At 40.8% G+C, this 13,704-nt stretch overlaps 1 protein-coding gene across 2 annotated transcripts in view; it reads right to left on the bottom strand.

Annotated features, from left to right (window-relative positions):
* GRB10 (growth factor receptor bound protein 10) overlaps positions 1-13,704 on the bottom strand; it is a 208,972-nt gene that overhangs the window by 81,010 nt on the left and 114,258 nt on the right. For both annotated transcript variants that reach the window (XR_012644539.1, XM_074988028.1), the window contains exons 4-5: positions 8,967-9,183; positions 3,694-3,835 (exon numbers count right to left, since the gene is read on the bottom strand). Coding sequence is in view for 1 of the 2 variants with exons in the window: in XM_074988028.1 (XP_074844129.1) it covers positions 3,694-3,835; positions 8,967-9,183 (359 nt within the window). In the remaining variant the exon portion in view is untranslated. The remainder of the gene's footprint in view (positions 1-3,693; positions 3,836-8,966; positions 9,184-13,704) is intronic.

Genomic DNA, 13,704 nt, shown 5'->3' with positions numbered 1-13,704 from the left:
ATATTTTCCTTCAGCCTTTCCTGATTTCAACTCGGAGTCCTACTCAGCTTCTGTTTAGTACAGAGTCAATTTTCAACTCCCCCAGAATATTCCATACTTGGCTGATTCTCTAACTTTTCTACGCCAACCTCGGCATCATTTAGTGTCAACAGGTTAATTCCCTGGCCCCCTCCAGGTGAACTCTCTCCTGTAAGTCTGCTTCTGTCTACTGTACTGAAATCCAGCAGTACATCACTACTGCAAACTCACTGTGAAAGCACATTTGTCTGATTACCATTGCACTAGTCCTGACTGACTTTGCCTTTAAAAACAAAAAAAGCAAAATTCCAGACCATTAGATCAATGGTCAGCTTTCAGATGGCACTGAGACTAGACGAGGGCAATCAGTGTGGAAGTAAAGTGTGTGGGGGAGGTAGGCTTTCATCATTTTGTTGTTGTTTAGGTTCACACTGGAGACTGTCATCCAGTGGTAGAAGATGAAACTTTCTGTCTACTAATTCAGGCTATCTTTATGCCTTCCTTCAAGGTCAATGCACAAGTGGTCTAAAGACTGTTTTGCACAGCAAGTGACTATGTCTCCACTGTTCAATTCTAGCTAGCTTAAGATTCCATGTTTACCCTCTAGGCAGATTAATTTTGTTTCTATTCTTTAAATAGTTTCCTGTAACTAGTGCTCCATTCATTCCTAAACACACATTAATTTTACAAAACAAACCTGTCATTATAGAGTATAACTTTATATTTTTCAGATGAAAATGAATCTAGTTATTCTGGTCAAGATCCTTCTCTTGAGAATGGGTAATATGTACTGTAAGAATAAAATTAAAACAGTTACAGCCAAGTTTTTTTCTTACTTGTAATATTTTTCACTACCTTGCAACTGAAGTGTGTGCTACATATCAGAACATAAAAACCAAACACCACAAATTAATTAAAAAAAAAAAAAAGACAGTTCCATGCGCCATACAACACAGATTGATTTTGGCACTAAAAATTCCGAACAAAATCCCCTCAATGGACTTGGGTGGAGAATGCACATGAAGTACACCCCAGAATAGCATATGATGATCTAAAACACGTTCTGATTCTATCAGCAGAATAGACAACTGGACGGACAAACACAAAACAAAAACACAACCCACCAGAAACTGCCGTACACTTCACTGTGTTGCCTAGCGCATAATCTGTATCATGTTCTAGTTGCAGAAAAAAAGATGTTGTGAATGAGAAACAGAAACATTTTCAGATGGAAATATGACCCCTAAGTGAGTGCTCCTTTAAACAACATCAGAATCTGAAACACTGAACATTTTTTTTCAGACCAGTATTTCTCATCACGAGCAGGTTTCAAGGGGGCACAAAGCAGGGCCACTTTAGACTTGCTGAGAACCACAGCAGAAAGTTGAAGCCTTACTGCATCAAGCTGAAGCATGGGGCCCCAAACCCTGACACCCAATACTAAAGCCAAAGCCTGAGAAACTTAGCTTCATGGGGCTCCTTGTGGCATGAGGTCTAAGTAACTGCTGTGCTTGCTAATATTGACCCTGGCTTTTATATGCAGAAAAACAGTCCTGGCATAGCTACAATGTGGAGTTTTTAGCTGCACATTGTGGAGGGGGAGCTCAGAAAGAAATAAAGATGGATAACACCTGTTTTAGACATTAGCTAATAGGCTAGTGGCAATGGGAGGAGGGGGGGCTCTGCACCTCCCGGTACTGGGACCCTGTAGTCCATGTGTATGACCATTCCCTCCATACCCTTCTACTGCCACAGGATGAGGGGATTAGAATCCTCTCTCCTTTAAGTAAATGGCTCCAAAGTTTTGGCCATGTATCACCGGTTTTACATTCCAACAGTTAATGTCTTAAAGAGATCACCATAGCATTTGAGCTATAATAAGTAATTGCACAGCTTCAATACCTGTTCCTAGAGGACAGGTGTCCACGTTGCAGACTCCATCCCAACAGTCACTTTTGCCAAAGGCTCTGAAGGCTTTCAGAGTTACTCTTCCCTCATGCCTCACACATCCAGTGCAATCTTTTTGTTCACATTAAAGGGTATTTGGCTTAACCATTTATATCTGAAGAGCCAACTACACTCTCTTTCTTAATCCCTAACACACTGTTCAAGTTAGATCTTTTGGCTTCGAGATCTCTTTTAGGTTGCATTTTGTTTCATTTTATAAACTTAAGGCTGTAAAAGCTAGTGACCAGTGGAGAAGAGTGTGTGTGTGTGTGGGGGGGGGTGTTTTAAAAAAAGAGTCAGAGACAAAGATGGCATGAATAAGTTATTGGAGTCTCTAAATCAGCAGTTCCCAACCTCTTCCAGGCAAGGACCCATTATGACAATTCAGGAAGACTGTGTGACCCCAGGGTGGACGGGAGGTGAAAATTATTTACAACAGAGTCTATTAAGTGGTCTGCCTGGGGTGCCTCTGAATATCAAAGGTGGAGAAGCTGTCTTTGTAATGCGTAATTGCTTTGCTATTGATAGTGATAGCTGGTGGATGTGGCAGTGTTAAGGAGCTGCAAATGGCTTCTTTGAGAATCATGTATCGGAGGGATAGCCCTATTAGTCTGGATCTGTAACAGCAACGAAGGGTCCTGTGGCACCTTATAGACTTTTCTGTTAGTCTGTAAGGTGCCACAGGACCCTTCGTTGCTGTTTGAGAATCATGTGCAGCTCCGAGCTGCTGGTGACCCTTAACAAATCTAATCGTGACCCATGTTTGGGTCCCAACCCATAGGTTGGGAATCCCTGCTCTAAATATTCTCAGCCAAAACATACCATGCTGCTTAGAAGAAAGGACAGAAAAAAATTGGTCTTCAGACCTTTGGCCTAGTTAGTACTTAGCTCTCCAATCACAAATGAAAAAGGTTTTTGTTATTGTTATTTTAATCATTTCATTCTAGTGAAAGTTTGTGCATCTCATGAAAATATCCATAGCTTTTTGGCCCAAATGATGTCTACTTCAAGACCGCTCCAGGACTAACAGCAGGATTAGTAAAATAGCACTCTTTAGGAGATAAAAAAGGGTGTAAGGGAGGAAAAAAAATATTTCTTTTTTCCTGTATGAGCACCCTAAGTTGACAAACTATTCCAGTAAAACTCTGAAAAGCCACACAAGCCAGGTTTCTATTAGTTAAGTCTGCTCGTAAGTCTCACCCCGCCCCCAATTCTCAGCCACCAGATCTAAGATTACTGGGGCTAGTATGCTTTTCATGCAGCTGTATGAAGTAAAATAAAGATCGTACATATCTTTAAAAGCAAACAGGCATCTATTTTTAAACCCTTTGAATTTTTAATCAGCATCAGGCTGCTAAACTTTATTGTGGCACCTAGAATATGCAGTATAATATACCCAATTACTGCTCTAAGCAAATTATCAAGTCTTGTGAATTAAATGAAGCATTGCCTAGCATAATAAAATTCAGAAGAGGATATTAAACATTATTGCTTCATTCACTCCAAACATCCTTCATTAACTCCAAGAGAGCCTCTGGCATCTTAGTACTGAAAAACCTTTTACAGCTTTGAAGTCTGACTGGAGATAGTGTTGATCTGCTCAAGGACAAAATCCATTAATATTTCTAGGTATCTTAAGGTTTTCTCTCTACTTTTCCAGTGAAATAATCACTTGGTCACTTTAAACTATCATCTATGCTAGCAAAAGTACTTCTGCTTAATACTCACATGCTTACTAGCAGGTTGACTCTGAGGTAAAGATCCAGGAGCCAGTACTGGAGAGCTTGTAGGACTGCAAAGCTCTGGAAATGGATTTGGTATGGCTGGCAAAGAGGATGTTCTAAACTGCTGCTCTTCCTCCTGGAGACGTCTAAAAACAGGTAAGAACTGAATATTAAAAGAAGACATTAACTCTCCTGAGTAACCCACTGCCCTCTATAAAAACTGAAGCACAGAGTAACATCTCATAGAACTGGAAGGACCTTGAGAGGTCATCAAGTCCAGTTTCCTGCCCTCGCAGCAAGGCCTATCAATAACCCCAATCAATTTTTTTTTTTTAAATTTATTTTTCAAATCTAACCTGTCCCAGATCTTTGAAATGCTCCCTCAAGGGCTGAGCTCGCAACCCTGTGTTTACAAGGCCAATGCTCTAGCCACTGAGCTATCCCCTCATGGTATACTGATATTGTACACGGTTTAGTGTAACTATGTCCTAACCAGATTTCAGCTCAGTAGTTACCATTAACTGGGATACTCCTACGCTACCACTTAAGGCCTGGGCACAAAGGCTACAAGAATTCTTCTGTCTGGTTTGTGTGGATCCAGAATTTCACAGCCTTTATGATCCCGTGTAAGGCAGACCAACTTAAATAGGTTTACAGGCAAAACTTGGTTTTGGTGGGAAGTGGTATGTTCCAGGCCTACCTATGGGCTATAATTGTGACAATCTGACTTGTCTAGCCAAATGGTAGAGGATTTCCCCACTTGCTTGTCTAAACAGTGTGATTCAAGAACTGTGTAAGACTTATCTACAGCTACACAGAGTTGGTCATTATATAGTTTACTGTAACAATTCTTCATAATTAAGATAGTCTCTTGTGCCTCAGACTTATAACCACCCTATGATCAGAGACTTGCACTGACCTCCCTCATAGAGGAGTGGAAAAGAATTTTAAAAAAAAAAAAAAAAAAAAAAAAAATCAACCTCAGTAACCATAAACTAACTTAGGCAAGGAGCAGTCCAGCATGCAGGCTTTTGTGACTCCCACAGGAAGGCACCTCTCTCTTCTCATTCATTACACAGGAAGCCTAAGTATGTAACTTGGGCTTTGTGAGGCCAAGTGATTTTGTAGGCGCCTAAATGTTAGCGCCCAAAAGTTAAGCAAAATGAGTCTAGGTGACTCTAGGTACTAGTGCTTGTGGACCTGCACAGAGTTAAGACAGTCAGAGACTCTTCTAAGCTTGATATGCCTGGAAATGCCAAGGAAAGAATTTTAAAAATGCTTCTTCCCAGAGGCATTAAGATTAATGCACTCCTATGCTACGATCACACTGAAGTATAAGATTAAAGTATCTGTAGAAAGAGCATGATGTCAACTGACAAGTGTAGCACAAGTATTATACATGATCTTTTCAAACAGGAATGCACGAACACTGCTTGCTTGAAGAGTGCCATTTCTATACAAGTGCACCAACAGTGAAGAGATGTACTGGGGATGGAGTAGAGAGTTTCATTTTTGGTTCACCAAATGTATTTCTGGAGGTGATAGCAGACAGCCATCTTATGGAGTCTCTACTGGGGTGAGAACAGCATGGAGCACCGATTTCTCCCAATTGTAGCTTTCTGTTTTACTGCTAATCTCAGTCCACATAAGGTGATGTAAAACTAGCTAGCCTGCACACCCTGCCAAAATTGCCCACTGCTGGTAGGAAACTAGCACAGGCTTTTGTTGCTATCAACTGCCAACAAAACATTATGTAATCAGGAACCCAGAATAGGCCCCCTTACTGAATGATGGAGCCATGATTTTTGGACTTTTGTACAGTGTCTAGATTTGCTGTTTGGAACACAGTCATTCTAAAAAAACCACAGGTGCTCCAATCTCGTGTCCCATGAATTGATTCTGGTGGAGCAGTGCGGGCAAGGTGATTATCAACAGCTGCCATTACCTACTGTCATGCCACATGAGTGAGGGAGTCAGCTGTGTCAACCTCAATGGCGTTGCCCTGGCCTTGGAAAGGAATGCTCACAAAGGCCTTGTAAAGTGACCTCCCATCCACAAACACATCATGGAAGGCAAGCAAAGAATATAGTCACAATGTTTTCACTGTGCTATGAGATGCCAACATCTTGCCTACAATGGAAACCAGAACAGCTTGGCCAGAAAGAACTGGGCATTTTTGTGGCTATGACTGATACCAGTGGGAAGTTTCATGCTTCAAGTGGGCTCCTTGTTTCTGACACTGATTTCCGATGTAAGAACAAATGCATTGACTTTGTAGTTGAATGATGCATGAGCCTACAAAGCATTAGTTCACATTCTAAATAGCCAATTGGTGGAGAAGATGTATATTATACCATTCCAGTTTGGTATTCAGGGGCACTGAAGTTGACAAAAGTGACCGTAGGCTGCTTGCGGCCATGGTGAACTGAGAAGGATATTCAAACCAACCTTTCCATTGGTGAGTTAGATTTACAGAAAAGCCTGATGGTACTGGCAAGACTAAAATCTGAAAATGATTTGACATTCTAGCCTTTCATCTCCAAAGTTTTAAACACAACCAAGTCAACAACTTATATAGCTGTTTCCAGTCTCCTGTTATGGACACTATCAACATGCCAAGGAAACAGTATGTGAGCCCTAAATATGAGTGAGTTTGTCAACAGACCACGGACATTGTTGAAAAAAATATCTTCCTTGGCTCTCAAGCGAGGGCAATTGAGAATGTCTGTCTCAATGCCTTACATAACACAGTGTTAAAACAGGACAGATTTTTTGGCTCAACTGATGTAAGATACATTGGCCACAAACAAATACAGCATAGTCTACAGAGAACTGCACAACTTAAATGCTTGCCCACAAAACAAATCTTTGCTCATCAAGTATGGATTTTGTAATATAGTCAGCTCAGGAGGCAGAATGAATAGATAAGAAGCTCCTGAAAGTGGTCTAAGACGCACTGAAGAGCAGCAGTTTCAGGGGGATGCCAAGAGTCCAGTGATTACCCTCTGTATAGCATGATGTATGGCCATGTAGACTCTCAGCACACCCTGTCAGCTCAAGAATGGCCATGCTGTGGCATTGCTGTTGAACTGATCAAGCATGATGGTAAGACTGATGGAGTAGCTGACCCACATCACCAATAAAATAATAGTCAATGAATGCTTCATGGGATTAATTCTCCCATTTTGAAAAGGAAATGGTAGTGCTCTAGTGTGTTCCAATCACTGCAGCATCATTTTGCTTTCCACTACAGGCGAATTGTTCACATTGGTTCTTCCTGACAGCATTAATCCCCACCATAAGGGAAGTATATCACCTGCAGCAAGACAGGTTTATGTCCAGCTGGATCAATCATGGAGCAGATTTGTGCCATTAGACACACTATTCAGAAAGTCCAAGAATTTCAAAGCAGGAGGGATGAAGTACATACAGTGTTTATTGATGTAAATGTTGCCTTTGTTAATCATTGTTCCCTTTGATTTTGCCTGCAGGCTTCTCAACCTTCTTGCACAAGTGCCATGCCAAAGTGAGAACATGGGCTATGTCTAGACTGCAGGCTTACGAAAGTCTGCTGCATCCAAACAACACACCTCCCTTCCAAGACCACGCTCAGAAAAGCGGACATATGCTGCCAACATTCTGTATACACTTCGTGCCATGAGGCATAAGGGATGTCCCAGCAGAGACGCTTTTCCCAACATCTGTTCTCAGGAAAGCCTCTCTTGACAGGTCTGTCGGCAAAAAATACACAAATTGCACTGCACAATTTGCGTATCTTTTGCAGATAGTTTCCCGCAGATTAAGCACAACCTCAGTTACTAGAATGTTCAACCGAAGTGTCCATCAAAGGTGAGTGGCTGCCTCAATTTGCTCAACGTGACTATTGACTTAAATGATGCAAGTAGTCACTAGCTACAGACTGGAGTAACTTTTGCTTAACAGGCTTGGAATATGCAGAGTAAGTGGCTCTAGTAACATTCCCATGACCTAATCTAATCCACGTCCTGAAAATATTTAAGGAAATATCACATAAGCTTCATCTGAAAGTGAACTGAACCTCTACCCCATCTGTCATAATCCACGGGCAGACAAGAAGTTCTATTTGTTAAGCTGAGTATCTCTGTTCTGCTGTCACCCAGAAGGGATATTGCCTTCATGAAATGCCACACAAAATCAGCAAGGATTTTTGGAAACCACTCTGGGCATCAAGACCAAATACCAACTAAGGATAAGATGACTTTCTATGAAGCAGCACTGGCTTCTGTCCTTTTGTAGGACTCCAAAACCTGGGCCACTGCAGAGACAAATGCACCAGCTGGATGCTTTTGACACAAAAGAGCAAAGATATATTGAAGGCATATGGTGGTTTCATCATGTTACAAACAAGTCTTACAGGCACCACACCAACCAGCCTCCTTGAGCAGACATATTAATGAATGCATTTGTGTTTCTCACTTCATTTGGAAAGGCTGCTAACTAAAGGGAAAACCCCAAATATATCTGCATATTGGATGAAAGCAAATCATCCTGTCCTGTTAAAGCAACAGCAAGTGTGTGTGTACACACATGCATGCGTGTTCTAAAGCAGAAATTTTAAAAGAAGATTTTTATCTGAACAAAATGTTCACCTGGAATAAAAATGTCTGCTGAGTCTTTCACCTCACGCTTGCCAGAAATAAATTCCATGCTAGGAACTGCAATGTGATTTAAAAATACTTCCACTTTCTGCTTCTTTCACCAGCATAATTCTGCCATGTCTGAAACTGAAGATGCATTAGAGCAATGATTCTCAAGCCATTTTAATGGGATTTACTAGGGATGGCTTTAGATTTGCTCTATTAATACAAAGGTGGTAAAAATTTGTAACACAAATCTGCCATTTCAGGTTTTGATCTTATTAAGGCAAATACACATTTAGTCAATATTAATGGCAATTACAGAAGGAAAAGTGTTTCTATTAAACAAACAGGACATTCTCAGTAGATACTGTTCATGACAGCACATTTGGAGGAAGGATGTAATTAAATCCAAACATGAAAGGTTGTTTCATCAAGTCCATATGAATACATAGCCTCCAAGTAACTCAAAGAACATACCAGATTGTATGTTTTGTCTTAATCAGACATCTTCCTCTTAAAAAAAAAAAAAAAAAAAAGACAAACATCACCACATAGTGCCAATAAGTAGCTGTCAGACATCAGTGAGATGATCTGGGTTCTACCTGTTATCCCAAACCAACAAATATAGGAGTATCTCTTAGCTTGTCTTTTTTCATACCTGACTGCCATAATGCGCACTGGCTGAGACCGCTGCACCTTCTGCCTTGGAGACATGGGCTGAAGAGAACTTGTTCCTGAGCTTGGTAGTTGGCTGCGATTAAGCTGGCCATTTTGAAGGAGGGGAGTGGTTTCTGACTGCATAGCACATGCCGAATACAAACTTTCAAATGAGGAGTTCATGTCATTTACCAAAGCTTCTAGGTCCACATCATCATCTGAAAAACAAAGATGGATAACACAGTTGGGGGCTAGAACTACTACAGAATTTAGAAACACAGGAGAGTTTTACAAGTAAGACTAAATATTTTCATATTAGCATGTCTCTTTACTGTCTAGGTTTTTGTTGTACAAATCATATGCAGAGTCAGAGATCACAATGAAGAAAAAGAGAGAGAACTCAATAACCATTTAGAAAGATGAAGACTGCCGTATCTACTCCTAGTAGTTGCTATTTCGCCCTGCACTGTGGATGTAACAGCAATACCTCATTCAGCATCAATGTCAGGCTGCATATAGACCTACCGTGAAGGTCAATGGCTGCTACTTGATTCTTGGTACACTAAATATGTACCAAATATCGACTTTGTAGCTGTCGACGTCTGTGCCTCTCTTCACAGCAGAAGATCAACAGGAGTGCTCCTCCCATCGATCTTCCTTGCTACCAGAAGGCTCAGGAGGAGTTCCAGGGTCAACACTGACCCTGGAACAGGCTGCTTCACACATGCATGAAACGGCACCCTGGAAGATCATCTTGGAGCAGTCAATCTTCTCTGGTAAGTGTAGATGGAGTCTCAGCTACTTAAAAGTACCGAACAGTATGCCTTATATTGGAAGCATAAATATTTCTTATTTATATACACGTTTTAAACTGAATTGCTTTTCGAATTCTCTCTGAAATTAAGAATGTTTGAGTGTTCAGACCATCACCTGACAGTGTGACAAATGGTAAACTTGTAAGATACTACAACTAAGAGAGATTAGCCTGTCACAGGAGACTTAATAGGGGATCAGAGATCCTGAGCTGTTTAATTTGGAAGGCCACGTGATGGTGTATCAAGTCAGTCACTGGCTGTCTGTCAATAGCTCATGCCCACTCAAGTGTTTTGACTGCTGTGCAGTGAAAAAGCTTAGCTTAGTAAAGCTAAGCTCTATTTGAAAACAAAAATTAGGAAAAAACAAAAAAAACAAACCCAAACCTGACTGACACAAACACACTTGGAGATGCTAGTAAGGATGTAGTGGGAATCCCCAGTTCCAAACAGCTTACTGTAGAAATTGGCCAGTGGAGGAAATACAAAAACTAAACACTTTTTAAAGATTCCTACCATGTTGCCTCCAATTTCCACCAGTAACTTGGAGTAGACTCGTAGCCGCCTCCTAGCCTACAGTAAAATACGCAATCTTTTGTTGACTGGTTTAACTATGGGTACTTTGCAAGACAATAATCCTGAGAGTCTTTTAAACCTCAGAATATCTAAATTCCTATTCCTAGAACACTCACTATAAATAGGCATTCCCTAGCAGCAAGTTACCTCAACAGTTACACAGCATTACAATCAAATTATATGCTGCACCTTAGACAGCTTCGTATCCCCAACACCCTCATTTTCTAGATGAGCATCTATAGGTTTCTTTCTAGCCAGTGGGTGTTTTGAATGTGACAATAAGATAAACCAATTTTAATGTAATAATGGAGACAGCTGCAATTGCAGCCATTGAAACAAACTAAAACTTCATCTGAAATCCTATTGATGATTTTCTGTTCAACTACTCATCTAGATTATGCATATTATATATGGATATACATGTCTCATAGAGCTGGAAGGGACCTCAGGAAGTCATTGAGTCCAGTCTTCTGCCCTCTTGGTAGGACCAAGCACCCCCCCCCCTTTTTTTTTGTAAGATCTATTTGCCCCAGATCCCTAAATGATGCCCCCCTTAAGGGCTGACCTCACAACCCTGGGTTTTGCAGGCCAATCTGTCCCCCCACATAATCTAATTAAAGTGCAGCAGCATTCAGGGTTAAATGTCTGATGGGCTCATTTTGGACGATGCCACCCACAACTCATGATTTTTATAACAAACCAAAATCCTGCTAAAAGAACATAGCAGTATCCACAGGTGCATTAAGTACTGGGCAACATTTTCAAAAAACAAAAGTAGTGGCTGTCAATGGAAGCTAAATCACTTATGCTATCCATGGCGTTTTTAGATTAACTACAGTCCCTACAGAAGAAGCCAGTGCAATTGTTCTATTTCTGGATAGTTTTGTTTGTTCCTGGACCTTATGGTTGATTACCACCTGCAAAAACAAGTTTAAATTGCACTAGGCCACCTCCTCCACTTTTTTTGCCAATTTACACGTCCTTACATAAGAAGCTAAACAATTTAATTATATCTAAACTTATCTACACTTCCCAAGTATTTCTCAAGCTGCACTCCCTCCCTCCCTCCTCTTTCCTGATAAGCACACATCTGAAATACAGCCACTATCCAGCTTTTCTGTCTCATCAGGGTCACAAGGAGTAGACGCACAGGTCCAAGGCTGCTGAACTTAACCACCAAAATCTAATAGAGGGGCCCCATGTAGTGATGGGCCACCTGCATAATAAGAGGTAGAACCAGATGGCTTTCAGGGGCTGCAGGAACAGGATACCAAGACTGAGATGCTAGGTATGTGTTAGGTGAATTAAGATGTATAATTACTGGTGAGCAAGTACAAACATAAGAACAGCCATACTGGGCCAGACCATAGGCCCGTAAATTCCAGTATCCTGTCTTCCGACAGCGGCCAATGCCAGGTGCCCCAGAGGAAACAAACAAAACAGGTACTCAAATGATCAGTTCCCTGTTGCCCATTTCCAGCCTCTTGTAAACAGAGGCTAGAGACACCACCCACACCCATCCAGGCTAATAGCCATAGATGGACCTATTCCCCATGAATTTATCTAGTTTTTTTTTAAACTCAGCTATCGTCTTGGTCTTCACAACATTCTCCAGCAAGGAGTTCCAAAGGTTAACTGTGTGCTGTGGGAAAAAATATTTCCTATTGTTTGTTTTAAACCTGCTGCCTTTTAATTTCATGTGGTGACCCCCAGTTCTTGTGTTGCGAGAAGGAGTAAATAATTATTTATTTTCTCCACACCAGTTATGATTTTATATACCTCTATCATATCCCTCCCCTTCATCGTCTTTTTTCCAAGCTAAAACGTCCCAGTCTTAAGTCTTTCCTCATAAGGCAGACGCTCCATACCCTTAGCCATTTTTGTTGCCCTTTTCTGAACCTTTTCCAATTCCAATATATCTTTTTTGAGATGGGGTGACCACATCTGTATGCAGTATTCCAGATGTGGACATACTATGGATTTATATAAAGGTAATATGACATTTTCTGTCTTATTATCTATTCCTTTCTTAAATGATTCCCCAACATTTTTTTAGCTTTTTTGACTGCCGCTACACACTGAGTGGATGTCTTCAGAGAACTATCCATAATGACTCCAAGATCTTTCTTGAGTGGTAACAGCTAAGTCAGACCCAATCATTTTATATGTATAGTTGGGGTTGTATTTTCCAAAGTGCATTACTTTGCATTCATTAACATTTAATTTCATCTGCCACTTTGTTGCCCAATCACCCCATTTACTAATATCCTTTTGTAGTTCTTCACAGCCTGCTTGGGACTTTAACTATTTGGAGTAGTTTTATCTCATCTGCAAATTTTGCCACTTCACTGTATCCCTTTTTGCAGATCACTTATAATTAACAGGACTGGTCCCAGCACAGACCCTGGTGGGACACCACTAATTACCTCTCTCCATTCTGAAAACTGACCATTTATTCTTACCCTTTGTTTCCGATCTTTTAACCAGTTACCAATCCAAGGGAGGACCTTTCCTCTTATCCCATGACAGTTAACTTTAAGAGTCTTTGGTGAGGGACTTTGTCAAAAGCTTTCTGAAAATCTAAGTACACTATATTCACTGGATGCCCCCTGTCCACATGCTTGTTGACCCTTTCAAAAAATTTTAACACACTGGTGAGGCCCGACTTGCCTTTACAAAAGCCGTTTGACTCTTCCCCAGCAAGTTACATTCATTAACGTGCCTGACAATTCTGTTCTTTACTAGAGTTTTAACCAGTTTGCCCAGTACTGAAGTCAGACTGACTGGCCTGTAGTTGCCAGGATCGCTTCTGGAGCCCTTTAGCGTCACATTGTCTATCCTCCAGTCATCTGGAAAAGACGCTGATTTAAATGATAGGTTACAAACTACAGTTAGTCGTTCGGCAATCTCACTTTTGAGTTCCTTCAGAACTCTTGGGTGAATACCATCTGGCCCTGGTGACTTATTACTGTTTAATTTATCAATTTGTTCCAAATACCTCTTCTGACACCTCAATTTGAGATAGTTCATCAGATGTGTTACCTGAGAAGAACTGTTCAGGTTTGGGAATGTCCCTCACATCCTCAGCTGTGAAGACTGATTCAAAGAAGTCATTTAGTTTCTCTGCAATGGCCTTACCATCCTTGAGACCTCCTTTAGCATCTCAATCATCCAGTGGCCCTACTGGTTGTTTAGCAGGCTTCCTGCTTCTAATGTACTTAATTTTTTTTTGCTATTACTTTTTGACACTCTGGCTAGCTGTTCTTCAAATTCTGTTTTGGCCTTCCTAATTATATTTTTACACTTCACTTAGCAAAGTTTATGTTCCTTTTATTTTCCTCACTAGGATTT

This window comes from Carettochelys insculpta, chromosome 2, assembly GCF_033958435.1.
Source record: "Carettochelys insculpta isolate YL-2023 chromosome 2, ASM3395843v1, whole genome shotgun sequence".
Classification (NCBI taxonomy): domain Eukaryota; kingdom Metazoa; phylum Chordata; order Testudines; family Carettochelyidae; genus Carettochelys; species Carettochelys insculpta.
This window is presented reverse-complemented; position numbering and strand designations above follow the sequence as displayed.